At 45.4% G+C, this 17439-nt stretch overlaps 1 protein-coding gene across 4 annotated transcripts in view; it reads left to right on the top strand.

Annotated features, from left to right (window-relative positions):
* Window positions 1-17439, top strand: part of GRIP2 (glutamate receptor interacting protein 2) — a 256543-nt gene that overhangs the window by 194189 nt on the left and 44915 nt on the right. For all 4 annotated transcript variants that reach the window (XM_021531534.3, XM_021531524.3, XM_021531545.3 and 1 more), the window contains exons 2-8: window positions 2468-2548; window positions 5685-5820; window positions 6589-6734; window positions 9502-9588; window positions 9856-9931; window positions 10494-10639; window positions 16478-16625. In XM_021531534.3, the coding sequence (XP_021387209.1) occupies window positions 2468-2548; window positions 5685-5820; window positions 6589-6734; window positions 9502-9588; window positions 9856-9931; window positions 10494-10639; window positions 16478-16625 (820 nt within the window). The remainder of the gene's footprint in view (window positions 1-2467; window positions 2549-5684; window positions 5821-6588; window positions 6735-9501; window positions 9589-9855; window positions 9932-10493; window positions 10640-16477; window positions 16626-17439) is intronic.

Here is a 17439-nt window from a genome sequence, read left to right as displayed (position 1 = left end):
AGCATGGATTTCTTGCAAAAAGAACCTGCATGGGATTTAAAAAGAGAGTTTACTTTCCTAATTTTTAGGAGAAGTTTGTGGCTTTCCAGTACTTGGATTGATGCTGCAATTTTGGCCAACTGAGCAATCAGGCTGGTTAGCAATCTCTTCCCTAAACCAGCGCTGTGCTAGGCAGAAGAAATTACTAAGAGCACAAAAAGTAGTTCCTTTATTAAAAAAACCAATGTAACCCCTTGCACAAACAAAAAAGTTCATAAAAAATGACTCCATTATTACCAGCTTGAGTGGCAGAGCAGGAAATTGGCTGCAAATGAACAAGGAGCCGTGCATGCGGCGGGGATGCTCCTGCGAGCAAATGCCAGCTCCCATTTCAGCAGGCCGCGTGTGGCAGCCTCCTTTCCTGTTCAAACACTTTAGCCAGATAATGAGGGGAAAAACCCAAATATTTTTCACATAATCAACTGAGTTTGGAAGGGAGGAGCAACAGGAGAAGGGTAGTGGTGCTGATTATTTGCTGGCTGTCCGGGGCAGTGGGACAGGGCAGTGTTGCTAATTGCCGGCAGGGTCTGCAGCTGGGGTCACTGCTCTTGGCCACTGCTGGAAGCTGTTAATGCACAGGCAACTTGGTTCATGCTCAAAGGAAGCCAAGGCATGTTTGCCAACAGCTGTTGGCCTAGGGAGGGCAACCAGCAGTGAGCTGGGGTTTCCTATCAACACTGCTCGGGGTTGTGATGGGGAAATGAAACGCAGAAGGGCACTGGTGCCTGTCTGGTGTGGGGCGGTGTGTTTGTGGGAAACAGATGGTTCCCTGCTTCAGTTTGCCAGCAGATTATGGAGCTGGCTTTGAACCATCTTGCGTGGTTTCCCAGGAATGCAGGGATCCCATCCACAGCAGAACCTCGCTGCCTTGAGCACGTTACCTGGGGGCAGAGCTGGCAGCAGTGCTCCCATGTGGAGGGCAGCTGCATGCTGGGGTGGTCCTTGCCATCTGCAGTGGCCTGTGGCACCAAAAGTACACTGATGCTCCAGTGCTAGCAAAAAATTCCAGCCCTGGGTGGTCCAGGATAAGTTGCGGGTGCCTTTTGCACAATTACCTCCAGTGTTGAAAAAGGAACCTTGTGTTGGGTTTCCTGAAATTTAGGATTCCTCTTCCAATGTGCTGCTGCATTTGGGAAAGAAATAAAGGGTGGTTGTAGTTGTTGGGAACGTGAGCAGTTGGATCAGCATTGTCCTGCTGCTCCCCTGGGAATTGCCACCTTCCTTTAGAAATCCAAAGCATCCCTGTTACCTGACTCTCCAGTTCTGCCAGGGGTGAGGTGACAGAGAGAGGGCAAACCAGAATATTAGGAAAAACCTCCTGGTGAGAGAGACTAAGATTTGCACCATCTTTACTTTGCCTATGGGGAAAGCGGGCTGCCAGCAAACTGAACATTGGGATTGAGTCCACTGTGTACAGACCCTTGTCTTGAATGAGGCTGAATTAAAATCTTTGTTCACTTTGTATGGAGTGAGACAAAAACTTCTTTGTACCTTAGATGTAACTTATTTAAGGGCTGTGGACAGGAATAAAGGGATGAGTTTTTTCAGTAACCTATATTTATACTATCATGTACAACTTCTAAACCTTCACAACTACTGAAAAATTCAATAATGTGGTCACTGAGAATGGGAGTTATTTGGTACTACATGGTTACTGGAAATTATTGATTGGAAAAATGCCAACTTTTTATGAAATACCATAAAAATAGACATTTTAGATGGATAGAAATGAGATCTGTAAAAGCATGCTGTCTTCTCTGCAGATAAACTCTGTGATAACTAGCAGTCTTCCAATGGGACAATACAAAGATATTTAGATGCTTTAAATTTCAGCTTATGCTGGCCAGTGTATTTACAGTATATAATGCTATTCTCTCTTTACTCTGACTTTTTTTTTTCCTTTTAATCATTTAAAGAGGGTGCTCTCTATATTGTACAGAAGCTGGAACAGCAGCTGGAAAAGGTGACTGAAATAATGGGATCTAAAGGAATAGGCAATTTCACTCAAGTATAGTGATTTAGGGCCCTGTTAGTATCCTGATGTATGACTGCATTTCCAAACACCCTAAGTTTTTTCACAGGCATAATGACAGGCTTGAAACTTGTGATATGAATGCCCCAGCTTTTTCTATTCTCAGCTGTTCCACATAATTACAGAAGTAAGGGAATTTTGTTCTCTCTTAGCAGCTTAGCTCCAAGAAGAATAAATCAGATAATGTTACTGCCTTCCTGTTTCCTTCTCTACAAGGTGAGAGTCCACATGCTGCAGTACAAAGCTGGGACTCATAATGATTTTTCTTGCCTGCAGTCTGTGATACAGATGTGATTCCAATTTTGGTGTCACCAGGACAACTTCTTAAAGAACTCTGGTTCAGTTGCTTGTGGCTTTTGGCACTAATGTCAGCTTCTGTGTTTGCTCTGCTCACAGATGATGGCCCTTACTCAAAGGGGAGCAAGGACTCTGGTGGGATGGACACAGCCCTGGTCTCCAGGAGGCAAAGCATCCCAGGTAAAGGAGGGGATCAGCTCCCACTGCAAAATATTGGGGCATCCATTACAGTTTACCTGGATACCCCTAAAATGGGTAAAACCCCTTAAACCACTAATTTTGGTGCATCTATCAGCAAAGCTTTTGCTGGAAGACAGAAATGGATGGTGGTAACTGGTCTCAGTGAATGGTGTGTTACTGGTACAATGCCTGTCTTGTGTGGACCTGTATGTGTTGACATTAGTTACCGGGATCTGGGAAAGGACTTATTCCTGCACTGGACTGACACTCACAAAGAACAAAACAGCAGCAAAAGAGAGAGGGAAGAAATGCTGCCACAGCTGAGCTCATCAAGCAGGGAAGGAGACTGGCAGTGTCTGGCAAGCTTTGAATTTCCCACATCTGACTAAGTTTGTTTTGATGTTTAGTCAGTCACAGCAAATTTTTGTGTGAGATAAACTTTCCCATGCAGAAACACCCCGGGGGCTGAAGAGGGAGTGGAGAAGTGGAAATTCATTTACCTCTGCTGGCACTGGGCTGTCTTGGACAACTCATCTCCTTCCTAGGAAAGCCAGGGACTTGGTTTTGACTTCTGGCTGCTAATGACCCAGTCACAGGGTTGGTTTAGTGTGTTCTAGGAATGGGGAGGAAGCAGGGCCCTTCTGCTATTGCTTCATCATTCAGCACTTGTTCCAAAGGATATTCTGCATCACACCACTGTAGTGCAGCCCTGATGGGGAGAGGCTCACAAGAGCCAGTGCATCCAACAACCCCAGCTCAAGGCATCTCAATGGACAGGGAAAAAATCAGGTGTGCTCTTCCTGCCCTGGGATGCAAAATCCAATCATATTTGCCAATAGAAGAAATCCAAATCTGCTAATATATGGTGCTTAAACACTATGTCTTGAAGGACCAGATCCTCCTCAACTAGCTCACTTTCACACGGTGTGGGTCTGTGACAGTGGCAGGAGATTTGTAGAAGCACGGGTCAAAATTCCTTATGGCTGACCTTGATTGGTTGATCTCAGGGATCTGCCTTTTTTGCAGTAGTTATTTTGCTTTGAACCCATAACAATGGATAATTGCACTCTGGGAGTTCTCATTTCAAACACTTATCAAGGATCAAAATTAAACCTCGTTGAAAAGCTAATAATCTCCCCTTGTGGCACCATCTGTGTTGATCAGTCATGTCTGTGGTTGAGAGGAAATTTGCAGGATGGTGCAGGATGTTGTTCTTTCCAGCATGGTGGCAAGCCCCCCCAAGTTTCTGGCAGCCCCTGGGCTCCTGAGTTGCTGATTGAAAATTATCTTACTGCAGTTGGCAAGGGATCAAAACTGAGTTTAAAGAGCAGAAGTATTATGGACGTGACATTTTTACAAGGAGCTGCCAGTACCACATTAAAAGGGTGCCCAGCAGTGCCTAAATGCCTGCCAGACTGGGGTTGGATTGCAAAGAGGTTCCCTACTCACTTTAATCAAGTGCACAGATTATTCTTGGAAGTGCTTTACAAAACAGGTAGTGCATGGCAGGACTCTAAGTGAGCTGCAATTTCTGGTGTCCTGGTGGCTTTGAACAGGAGCAAAGTGCTGGTGATGAGGCACCACAGAGCCAGCAGATCCCGTGTTTTGGATGGGTGGAGGAGGCCCTGCAGTAGTATAGATCTTCTGTTTCAATATGCTATTTAAGGGGCCCTGCCTTGCTCTGGAAATCAGTGTGCAAGAGGTTTCAAATGTTCCCTCTCCAAGCATTTAAGCCTGGTAAGGTTTACTGTGTAAACAAGCACCTGGGCCATTTGCAACACGGGGTTTTTGTCCACATCTGTGGGGCTGCTCTTTCTTGTGTGCTGCCAATGCCCATCACCACCTTCTTGCAGCCTTGGAGAAAGGCACCCTGTGTGAGGGTGACTGGTTTCCTCCTGTAAAATCATAGAAGATTTCAGTACCCTGAGATAGTGGAGGTGGATGGATAATGCTGTAGACAAACTGTGTAAAAGCTTCTGAGAGGAGACTCTGACAAGGTGTAGATGTTGTCCTGTTTGCCCCAGGGCTAGTTCCCCTTTGAGCAAAGTGTGAGATCTGTTGTATGCAGTATTGCAGAGCTGCCTTTTGCCAAGTCTTTGGAGCTCTCGGTCTTTTTCTTAGGCCAGGACTGGTTCTCCTGCTCAGTTACTGCCCTTTCCATGTCAAATCCAAAAGCTGGAATAATGTAGGAAATTTGTTTTTGTAAAACCCAGACATGATCTGTCATGAGATCAAAACTGGTACCGGGTTGGGCTTATATGTAGATGCTGGACTGACAGGAGTGTTGTCTTGGACTAGAAAAGGTAAAATGTGCACTGTTTGCGGCACCCAGAGAAGCAGTACTGGTGCAGCAGGTGTGAGGTGGGCATCCCCTGGACCTGTGTCTGGTGGCAGGCAGTGCATGTGGAACAGGTCATGGTGTCAAAGTGACTCGTGAATTCAATTCCAGCTGCAGATGAGGTGGTTGGAGGGAGTTTGACTTGGACTAGGTGCAGCTGGGTGAGCAAACTGCTGTGAATGAGTGAAGGTCATGCCTCCTCCTCCTCCCACTGATGATGGCAGAATCTCACCCCTCTCCACATTGTGTTCTGTATCTCCCAACTATATTGATGTCTCATGATAGATTTTTTTAATCACAGTATTTTAAGATCCACCCTGTTTGGTCCACCCAGGCAGCTACTGCAAGTCCACATCTCCTGGATCTGGGGGACTGCAGGATGATCCTTCTCCTGTGTAACTGTTACCACCTGACAGCTCTCTTAATGCCCTCCCCACTCTATATCAAGCATAATTCTTTAGGTGATCTCCCTGGACCATTGCTGAGCTCCCATCACCCTGGTTTTGAATTTGTCTACTGCATCCAGCACCTTGAAACACAAGGGTTTTATTCTCTCATAAGCCCATATTACTCTGCCTTGTCTTCCTTGGTCCTGCCTGCCAGACCTGCCTGCAAACATTGTTGTGGGTCTACCAGGACACACTTCTGTTTTACAACTTAAGTTCAAATAACAATTCTTCATGCTAGTTGTTCAAATCTACTTTCCCACTACCTGTAGGAAAAGAGGTAGGAAAATCCCTTGGGATTGAGGGAACATGCCTTCCACTGAGTTGTTTGTCTTTATTCCCAATCTTTCAGAGGAGTTCAGAGGGGTCACAATTGTGGAGCTGATTAAGAAAGAAGGAAGCACCCTCGGTTTAACCATTTCAGGTGGCACAGACAAAGATGGAAAGCCAAGAGTCTCCAATCTGAGGCCGGGGGGACTGGCTGCAAGGTGAGAAATGGAAATGGGGTGCAGAGAGCACAGCAGGAATGGAAAGGAATAGTTGCATGTTCCAGCTACTGAATGAATAGAGTTATAATTAAAGTTGTTGGCACCCAAGACCCTTTTTTCAAGTGCCCCAGAATGCAAAGTTTTTGCTTCAGGAAGTAGAACATGTTCTATTTTGAGTTATTTCCTATGCTCTGTGCAATTATGCACTGAAATTTTTTGCAGGGATATTTGTGGTTCTGTGAAATTAGGCAGCCTTGTCAGGAGAGCTGCATGGTACAATACATCTTGATCAAGCTAAGTGGTTTAATATTGTATCTGTTCTGAATACTGAGTGTATAAGTAACGTTATTGGCTCAGAAAAGGAATGGGCAAAGAAAGGCTCCAAGAAGCAGGAAAAAGGAAAGAGTAATTGAACAATTTTGCAGAAAACAGGCAAAAGGAAAGATGTTTTCTCTTTCCCTGCTGGATTTTTTCAGACAGCTCTTGGTGTGCTTTTCTTTGACTGATTGCTCTACATGAATGGGAACTGAGCAACAGCAAAGAGGTTGTGAATACGTACACTGCAATTGTTGCTGTATGTACAGATCTGAACACTTGCCACCAGGAAAGATAGATGGCTTCAATTTTAGTACTTCCCTCTGATAGCAGACGCATGCAATCAGACAGCAGAGATCAGTCCAGCATTGTTGGCTTGTTCAGACAGTCCCACAGTTACCAGCCAGCTGGAGACTTTGTGCTACCACTGCTTTTTATTTTATTTCTTTGCAGGAGTGACCAGCTGAACGTGGGGGATTACATCAAGTCGGTGAATGGCATTAACCTGACCAAGCTGCGGCACGACGAGATCATCAGCCTGCTGAAGAACGTGGGCGAGAGGGTGGTGCTGGAAGTCGAGTACGAGCTCCCTCCAGCCGGTGGGTGCCTCTCGGACACCGCTGCCCTCTCTTCTTTGTGCTGGGGTGCAGATGGGCTTGCTTGTGCAGAGGTGCCGTGGCCAAGGCAGTGTCCAGGGGCGTTTTGCTGTTGCCTTCATCTGCTCACGAGGGCGGTGGAGGCTGCCGAGCTGTGTGCAGTCGGAGCAGAGCACTTTTTCCAGCACAGTGGGTGCCTGTTCATGCACGCTGGCAGGGGATGGCTGATTAGGTCTGTCTTGCCTCGGAGTGACTCGACAGCACAGGCCAATCTGCCTCCTGATGCTGCTTCACCTTCTCCTTTTCTCTTTTGGAGTGTTGCAAAAAGAGATTTAATTCAGTCTTAAACGTGTATTACCAGATGCCCTTTTCTGAGCTGTGCTGTTAGTCCTCAGGATTCTGTGAAGTGTTAGGTGTTTTTAGAAGGGAAACGGAAGCAATCTGCTTTCCAGCTAAGGGGCCCTGGCAGAAAATGGCAAGCCCAACTAACAGGACTTATGTCCTGTCTATATGCTCTTGCCCTGATTTGTTTTGATGATTGATGTTTCTGGTTGAAACAAATTCCTCGATACAGTTTCTCATCACAGTCTTTCCATTGTGAATATAATCCCCCCAGTTATTTACCCATTCATTTACCAATATCAGTCAGACAATGATTGGGCAGAAGAAATAGAACAACTAAAAAGAAAATGACAGGAAAAACAAAACTAATGAAATCTAACATTTTGACCCAGATAGGAAGATATTTTACACTTCAGAGCTTTGCTGTAGCTGCTGCCTTTAGATGAAAAGTATTGAGTATAGAAATGACTGTGTAAAGCCCCAAAGAGTAAAATCTAATCTGAAATAGCTGATTCTGTATCCATCATTCCCCCCTCTTCTGCTGTAAATGTTAGTGAGCTTCTGCATACACCTCTGGTAAAGCCAGCTGTGGCTCAAGTCTTACATGTTCTCATGCTCCCTAGAGATGACCACTCTTGACCTTTCTCTATGGTATTCTTTATTCTCTGTGATCTTCCTTATGAGGAATCTGATAAACTCAACTTGCCAGCCAAGGAGTGGTGCCAGCTCAATCAATAGCAGCAATGCTAGATGTCCTCAGCTTCAAATGAGCTGGAAGAGCACCCTCAGATAGTGACTTCTCTCCAGTGAGATTACTGGGGCTGTTTATGAATGGTCCAAACAAAGAAGCACTGCAAAATACAGGGAATTGTCAATTATTGCCTGATTCCAATTCATTGTGGGCTTTTATCTGATGTGAGAGTTTGTTATCGCTGTGTATGCTCACCCCCCTCTCTCTGTCTCTCTGTCTTTCCTTGGGCAAAGAGCAGAAATACAGTGCAATTCAATAGCTTGTGCTTGTGGGTTTGATTTTTTTCTCCCCACTCTGTAATTTCCTGCTTTGAAAGGGATCTTGCAAGCCCAAGTCTAATTTTCAGACTACTGTGTCCTATCATCTCTTTCTTGAATAAACCAAACCCTGTGTTAACACTGGCTTAGGTTTCCCAGCTCCCACTGATCTTATGAGAGGCTGTTGAAGCACTTCATACTTCAATGCTTAGGACAGAAATTGGATGGCTTCTGAACTCATTTGTGGATACTTTTTACCCTTTACTTGGTATTTGAGTATCACTCCTTGGCTGGGAGCCTTCCCGTGCCCTGAGTGCTCCTTTTTGGAGTATTTCTAGGCTGTGTCCCTGTTAGGTGTCTGTGCACAGCAGCAGGAGCAAAGTGGGGACAGTGTTTGGAGGTTTATTTGGCCTCACTGTAGCTGGTCCCCAGGGCTCTCTGCCTGCAGGCAGTACTGTGCCTACATTGTATGTCTTTTGGGGTTAGTTTAAGGGCTGGGCTAAGCCTGATTTGGCTTCAGGGTGCTTGGCAGTAAGGATGAGTGTGGTCAATGAGGAGATTTACTTCAAACTCCCTCCTGAGCCAAGGGAAATGGCAGTGTGGATGTGCCTAGGACACCCTTCACCTCCAAGTCAAGTTCTTGGTCTTTTTTTTCCATATTATCTTTGTGACTATTCATGGATCTTAGTTTGAAAATTAGGAATTTTCAGAGTGGACCAGGCTGAAATGTCACATGCAGTTCTGGGTGGAGAAGACAGGGAAATCGTCCCATATTCACTGCAGTTAGTGCAATAAATCATTAATGAGTAGGGGACATCAAGAGATGGAAACCATTTATTTCTTTTTCTCTTTACTTTGTACATTTTGTATTTTGTACAAATAGTACTGTGTATTTAACATAAAAATACTGAATTGCCCCTAGGATCAGTTTAAAGGATTTGCTTAATCTATTTTAAAATCCAAAATATGAGAGGTAAGGGAAAGAAACCAACTTTATGCATTGAGGATTTGGGATTTTCATTTTCTTTAAGGTCAGCTGGTGACTTGATTCCTTATGCTGCTGCTGTTTTTTTTTAATAAGTTTCTATCTGTGGCAGAAGCTTTTGAGAAAAGCTGAATGCATTAAAGCCAGTTGATAAACGAGATGGTTTTACTTGAATGTCAGGGTATTAACCAAGACAAATTTGAGGGGAGATGCACAACACTGAGCTGGTGAAATCATCCTAAAACCTGATGGTTGGCTCTGATAAAGGTTCATGTGTCTGGGTTGGGCTCTTTTTGCTTCCAAGAAGGGAAAATAAAATATGGGTTGGGGCTGGACTTTAATTTCAGTGTTGTTTGGATGGGTTTTGAAACTGTTTTGCACTGCAGTTGGAAAAGGTTTATCTGGGGTAACTGGGTCTTTCTCTCTTCCTTTTAGTGCCAGAAAGCAGTGCTGGCATTATTCCCAAGACCATTGAAGTGTCCCTCTACAAGGAAGGCAACAGCTTTGGCTTTGTGCTGAGAGGTTAGTAGTTCCTCCAGTGAAAAGCAGAAGCAGAGGTGGAAAGTGGGAAAAGGAAGAAAGTGAATGACAAAATCCTCAGCTAAGCAGTCAAAGCATGTCCTGGAGAGGATCCCCTGCTGCCTCTAAGGACTGCTGGCTGCCTAATCTAGGGCAGTCATTTTGCTGGCAGGCTGTGTCAGCTGTTATGTGATAGATGTCTCTTTCTCAGCACTCTCACTCAGACTTTCAAACCTCCGGTGACTTACGGCTTTCCTGGTTTGATTGCAGGGGGAGCCCATGAAGACTGGCACAAGTCCAGGCCGCTGGTGCTCACCTACGTGAGGCCAGGCGGCCCTGCAGACAGGTACTGCTCGTGTCACACCTGCCTTCCCAGGACACTCCAGCAGCTGTCCCCATGCTCCGGGACGTGTGCCCTTCCCGTCCTCCTCTGGTGCCTCCCTTTTCTCTGGAGTGCAGTGCCAGCGTGCAGTGCTGGGTGGGGAGCTGGGCACGGCACTCCCAGCCCAGCCCAGTGCAGATGTTCCAGTTAAAGGCAAAAACTGCTCCTGCCCCTTCATTAGCCCTGTGCAGCTGAATCGCTGATGCTGTGTTGGAAAGCAGGAGCCAGTCTATCTACTCTTGTGCTCATAATTTAATATGATGGGCCTGGTACTATAAATAACCCAGACTGTTGTCCAAGGAGTGTTCTTCCATCCTACAGGATGAGAGTAATTTACTTCCTAATATGTGTGTGCATATACATACACACACATACATGTGTGTACACACACAAATAATATATGTTTATATATTTATATATAGATAATATAGTTATATAGCAAATTTATCTATATAAATATATATAGATATTTTGTCTAAACATAAATACATGTATAAAGAAAATGATTGCCTTTGGCTTCTTACAGGGAAGGGTCTTTGAAAATTGGGGACAGGCTGCTGAGCGTGGATGGGATTCCTCTGCACAGCATGACCCACGCTGATGCCCTCAACATCCTGCGGCAGTGCAGCCAGGAGGCACTTTTCCAGATCGAGTACGATGTGACCATCATGGGTAAGGACAAGATGGTTGTGATGGGCTTTTTTTTTTGTCTCTGACTGCCTGGAAAGTATGTGAGACTAGAGACAGTAATTGGGATACTCAGTTTCAGTGGAAAAATTGCTGAGCAATGTGCTGCCAGCATGGATGTAGGGGGTAAAGTTCAAAGCTGGCTTCATTAAATGCATTTGAAATGCCCTTATGCAGTGATGTGTCTTGATAGGAATGATGAGTGGCTTTAGAGGAGAGGGCAAAAGGGGATTTTCAAATGTAGCCAGGGAGGGCACAGGAGAAGTCATAGCTAAAGGGGGCTGGAGCTCTCTGCCAGCACTACAAATAGCACTATTAAATGTGCAGAGGAGTGAGCTGCATGCAGGCAGAGACTTACTGTGGCCTCTAAATTTTGACCCTGCTTAATTCTGGAGCTTCATTTTCTTAGAAATGTTATTCCAGATCTTCTTCTGAAATAAATGAGGGGTGATCAAATGCTTGACCCCAAATAAGACAGATTTTACTGGAGGGCAGAGGATGAGTATTTCTAAAAAGCATTTTACACAGTTTTAGCATTTGGTGGGTTCGTGGTTGGTTGTTTTTTCTTTTCTTTAATTTGATTTTAAGTTTCAAGCCCTGGGAAAAAGTTTATTATTAGCTACTGTAAAGTCATTTTGAGCTGGCTTTGTGACATACAGCTGTTACTGCAGGGAGCATTGTTAATGAGTTTAATGTTACCACAGACCTTTGAAGCTGTGTTGATTCTGGAAGCTTATTGAGCTGTGTAGTAGATTGTGATGTTTCATATCCATCTCCAGAGGGGTTTCAGCCTCCCTGGAGCCATGAGCTGGACTAGGTTGCAGTCTTTTCCACAAATCTCACTAACCAACAGGTTCAGTCCAACATGCCTGAGCCTAGCATTCAGTGAAGAACAGGAGTCTGTGGTATCAGGTTGTTTTCTGATTTGTCAGTGTGGAGGAAAATAAAAAGAATCTGAAGCTGAGAGAGTTTGATGCCACATCACCCCTGAGGAAAGAGAGCTGAGAACACCAGAACTCACCCATGCAATGTGCACTAGGGGAGCTCCTTCTGACAGCCCTGAGGGCTTTCTGTATCTGCTTTATAGTCTCCTCACCATGAGCTTTCCCCTTCCTTTTGGTAGAAGCTCCACAAGCATGGATTAGTGGCTCTCCCCTGGTGGGATGGCTGCCAGGAGCTGGGCAGTGTTTGCCACAACACAAGTTCTCCATGGAAGAGCTGGAAGGAAAAGCTGATGCCTCAGCACTTGCCTGCACACTGCCTGGCTTCTGCCACACCACAGGAGCAGCTTCTCTTTGGAAACTGCTCATGATGAAGAGGAAACACTTAAACCATGGGAAACAGAAACTACCCAAAACCTATTTTTTACCTTTCTATGATTTTTTGGGGTAACTGGGCAGTAAGGGATGTTCATGCTTCTCCTTGCAGGCTGCTCCAGGGAGGGGGGAAATGGAGGTAAGGAGGGATTTTACATGGAGCTGTCAAGTCTGAACCATGATAAACAATTAATTGTGCATGGGAAATTAGTCTTTTGCAGGGGTTTATTGTTTTTGCAGTCCACGGTGTCTATGTTGCAGAAAGCTTCTTGTTTTAAAATCTGACTTGGAGCAAAAATAGCCATGAAGGTGATTTGGTGTCTAGGTGTTTCTTCTTGGACAGCTCTTTCACCTAAAACTGTGAGGGTTGAGTGAACATAGAGAGGCAGCAGGGGTTTATGCAGTAGCTCTCCATCTTGTGTTGCTAAGCTGTGGACCAGAACTAGGTACTTCCCAAAAATGTAAAACCTGCCCCTTTCTTAGAAAATTTTTGCCTAGAGAATGCTCTCTGCAACCCTGTAAAGGAATATATTTGTCCCACTTTATTTTAAGGCAAGATGATACAGAACATGTTGCTTACAACAATCTCCGCAGATAGTTTTGCCAGGCAGCAGCTAATAATTGCAGTGGGAGATGAGTACATTGTCCCCAGTTCACAACTATTACAGCCTCTGGAAGATGATGAGGGAAGGGAAGAGCTGTTGCTGAATGTGGTCTGGTGATATTTTCACCCTAAAAGAAGGACTCTGAATTCCCATTTTGAAAACCTGGTGAAGGGGCTGGGGACACCACAATGAAGTGGTGCTTGTCCTGTTCATCCTCAGGAAAAGAGAGGTTTTTACATGGTGCTCACTCTCTGCTGCAGCTGTATGTGCTGGGGTGGGTGTGGGCTGACCCTTGAGGAGGGAAAGTTGTTTTTCTGCATCTGTCCTTGGTGAGAGCACAGGGTTGCTGCGGGGGAGCATTGAATCATGGCATTCCCCAGCTGTCTCTGTGGTTTTCCAGCCAAAATTGTGCACTGGGGATGATCTGCATGGGGCCAGCCCTGCTCTTGGTGTGAGGGCTGTGGCAGCTGCCTGCCACTGCCGCTGAGCATCCCCTGCCTGTTGGGATGGCAAGCTTTTTGTCAGGTTGGCTAAGATTTTTCAAGGATACTGAAGGAATTAAAATAATCTGCTGTTTCAATTTTAAATGAGTGCCAACTGGACGTGGACCATCCAGGGGCATTGGGAAAATCTCTGCCCTTTGCTGATGCCAGATGATCTTTGCAATGAACAGATGCTTTCCCATGGCTGCACTTTATTTTATGGGCCTTTTGGAAAACAGGGGAGAATGTAAAAAAAAAAAAAAAAAATCACCTCAAATAAACTGACCAGCCAGAAAATGGTATTTGAGTAGTTACTGTGTAAATAATCTGTGTGTATCATGTACCAAGGATCTGGGCTGAAAGCCTTTAGGGTTGACTCATGAAGGGGGGAACGTTGCTGCCAGAGATGATGGATGAGCAAAGCAGTTTGCTGTGTCCTTTTCCTTCTCTCTCTTCCCCTGGCTGCCCCTCCACCCATTCAATTTCAGGCTGAAGTTTTTTAAGCCTATGGAGCTCTCCTGCTGCTGGAGTGAAGGGCTGGTAGTGTCCCACAAGTGGGTGACTTGTCAGTGTCTGCCAAGCAGTAGCAGGGGCTAGAGCCTGAAGAGGGTCCCAGGAACTCAAATGCTCCCATATGCCTTTAAAGCTGCAGGGGACAAGAGCTGCTGGGTTGTGTCAGGAAGGGAGTAGCTCCCCAGTTTGGTTTTTCTAGGAGTTTTTTGTTTATTCTGTTTGCATTTTCAAGGGAGGTCCCTTTCCCTTTCCTTCCTCCTTCCCCTTTCACCTCTCCCATTCCCTCTTTCCCCTTTCCCTTCATCTCATTTTCCCTTTTCTTTGCCATTTCCTTTCTTCTCATTTTCTGTTCCCTCCTCCCTCCCAAAGTGCATTACAGCAGGAAAAATTCATCCCTAGCATTACACTTGGCTTATTCCCCAAGCAATTGCACTTTCCAGTCTGGTTACAAGAGCCATTCCTCCTCAGAGAAGTGAGCAAAGCCAAGTGAGGCTCAGAAACCTAGTGCAAAAATGAAACCCCCTCCACTGTACTTCCTTAAAAAGAAGCTGCTGAGAGAAAGATCTTCTAGAAAACACCTGCCAAGCCCCTGTTTTGAATGGTGGGGTGATCACCTTTCCCATATCTTCAGCACTGGGGTGAGTGAGAACCTGGAGCAGGCTCTGTTCCCCTCGTATCCATCACAATATTGCTGAGTACCCTGCAAGTGTGTGGGTGTGAGCAGGTGTTGCAAGCCCTTTGTGTCCTCCTGGGAGGCTGTAGCTGTGCATGATGGTGCAGAAACTCCTCCTGGTGCCAGTGCAACAATGCCAATTGACTCCTTACAGTCAAATGATAGCATGGCCTATTCTGTCCCTTCCATGTTTCTTTAAAAATTAGCTCGGGTGTAATAGCTCCATGTTAATCACAGCTCACAAATATTGCTGGATTGCTGACTTCTGACCTTTGATTTCAGGCAAATCTCCTAGAATAATTAAGAGAGGCTTGGCTGGTATTTCCTCAATAAATGCCTCTATAAAATGGATTTGGAGCAATTCTCATCTGTGATGGAGATGAGAATTAAAAGGGACAACAAGGGGGCCCATACTGTGTGTGGCAGGAGGGGTGACCATGGGCTGGAGGCCGGACTGTGGTTTCTTACAGTCTTGCTAATAACCCTGGTTCTGAGGTCCTGAGGTTCTTTCTTCTCACCATCATGCTGAGACCTCCTTGGGAAGCACTTGGCAAAGCTGAGCAGCTTGGATGCTGGGTAAACCTGGAGAGGAGTTTTCCTTGCACAGAAAGGTCCGATGGTCCAATATTTTCTTTATCTTTTTCCCTTCAGCTGAAGGGATATAAATCCATGTTCCTCTTCAGAGGACATGTGCTGTACATACACAAAAAAACTGGCTGCAAAACTGACATATACCTGATGTTTGCTGTTGGAAGAGATCCTCAGTCTCTTCCTGCTTCCTTTGCTAACAAATGCTTAAGTGCACCTTCTGCAGGCTTTAGCTGGGTGCTTTGTGTATCTTTTGATTAAACTGGGACTGTGCTTTTTACCAGGCTTGCTGATCTCCCCAGTGGTCCTTTTCATCAGAGAATAAACAGTATTTTATGTGAAGCCTGCATAACCTTTAGCGAGGTTCATTCCTCCTGCTTCCTGTGAAAAATGGCACTGTGAGTAGACCAGAGCCTGAACATCCCTTGGCTGATCCCCAAGGGGAATTTCCAAGGTAAATTTCTGTCTCCAGAGATTCAGTATCTTCAACAAATCTCAGAAAAGACCTTGCTGCAGCTTAGCTTCCCAGATCTGCATTAAAGTTCCCATTTATCAGAGAGCAAGAATGAGCCATGCATCAGCTTTGGAGCCAAGGAGCATCAGCATTTTTAGTGGAGCGTATCTTTGGAAGAGAAAAGCCTTACTATGAATAGTTAAGGGTTGAGGAGGCACCAGGTGCTCAGAGGGCTCTGCTGGCCTTTCCTTTGAAGTGATGGTTGGGTTTTCATGAGTGCTTTCGTGGGGGCTGTCACCTACACATGGGGGGTGCTGGGTATTGGATGTCTGTGGTGATAATACATTTGTGAATCCCATCTCTTCATGATGGCTTTAGGTAATCTGGAAGCAAATGTGTGTAACAGAGCTGGAGGGAATTTCTGTCTAATCAACCAGATACACAGGCTTCCTTTGTCCTCCCCCTTCCTCAGAAGAGATGGATAGGTTTGGTGCAGGCTTATGCTAACAGGTGCAATTTCGTAGGAGTTTCATAGTCTCACTTACAGCATCTATTAAGGTTATTGCAGAGATGAATCTTTTAAAAGTGAGTTGCTCCTGTATTGTCTGATGGGAGAGGAGGCTCTTGTGAACAGGGGGTTGGCAGTGCTGTGTCTGCTCCCATTGTCACACTGGAGGAGCTCAAACAAGCAGCTGAGGTGGTATTTTGAAGCTGGTGCTGAAGCAGAGAGGAGTTGACTGGCTTGTCACCAGCCATGAAACTTCTGAGTACTTCAGATTGTGGGATCCAATATCCTTGTGCCTTTTTGTTTTGGTTTGTTTGGGAAAAAGCCAATAACAATGATGTCCTTATGGTCTGCCTTTTTTGTGCTTGTAATACCATTGATGTGACTGTTGCAGGGCCTTTGAGCAATCTATTCCTCAATATTGCTTTTTAATCCAAAGTGAAGAGAGAGGAGAGTTCTTTCCATGAGTGAATTGTTGTAATACTCTTCATTACCATATAGATTTTGTGCAGAGACAATTTTTCTTCTTGAGTGTTCTGCTTTAACTCACCATGTGACATGGACTATAGATGTCCAAGCTAAAGATTTGCTGCTTCACTGGCAAGTCAGCACTGTTGGCCAACCCCTGCATTTAGAGATGGAAAAGGCTGTATGAGAAATGTCTTCAGGTGCTCTCTTGTTTTGCAGATACTGTAGCAAATGCTTCTGGTCCTTTGCTAGTTGAAATAGCAAAGACTCCAGGGTCCACGCTGGGAATCACACTGACCACAGCCATGCACCGGAACAAGCAGGTCATTGTCATCGACAAGATCAAGCCAGCCAGCGTGGTGGACAGGTACAGATCTGAACAGGCTGTTCCTAGCTCTGCTTTTCCTTTCTCTGCTGCTTTCTTACCCCCTTCTTAGTTATAAGCCACTCTTCTTAGTCTTGCCTTGAAATCTTCATGCACACATGTTCTTATCACTGTGTGTGCTAAAAATATCTGATCCACCAGCAGTGGACACGCCTCACCAGGAATGCAGGTAACTCAGTGCGTGTGAAAGCTGAGCTTTAGAAACCTCAGCTCTGACTGTGCTGGAGCTGTGAGATGGCTGAAGCCTATTATGGAAACCTGTGGCTGGAGCCTTTTCCTGACTGACAAGGCAGGAAACCCTTCACATGGGGATGCACAGACAGGCTGCTGTGCAGCACTAGCTGTGTTCAGCTGTGTTGCTGAGCTGAACTGCTGCCTCTCAGGACATAGCTATACTGCTGGGTAAGCCCTTAGCCATCCAGACTGGCTATGAAGGGCACTCTTACAAACGTAAAAGATTTTTTGTGAAGCCACCAACAGCACTGACTCAAACATGAATGTGTTGGTTTTGCACGGCCTGGTTTTTGGTAGTGAAGGGTGCAACAGAGCTGGTTTCTATGAGAAGATGCTGGAAGCTTCCACCATGTCCAGATACTCTGAAGATGGACATGCTGCTGGCCAAAACTGGGCCAAGTAGAGATGGTGGTAACATCTCTGTGATAACATTCTTAAGAAGAAAACAAAAAGAAATTTTGCATGCAGTGTTAATTCCAACTAGAGAAGAAGAGGAGGTGAGAACTTGTGAGGGAAAATACATGGAGACACCATGGTTAGTGGGGAAGGAGGGGCAGGAGGT

Source organism: Lonchura striata, chromosome 12 (genome assembly GCF_046129695.1).
Source record: "Lonchura striata isolate bLonStr1 chromosome 12, bLonStr1.mat, whole genome shotgun sequence".
NCBI classification, from domain to species: domain Eukaryota; kingdom Metazoa; phylum Chordata; class Aves; order Passeriformes; family Estrildidae; genus Lonchura; species Lonchura striata.
This window is presented reverse-complemented; position numbering and strand designations above follow the sequence as displayed.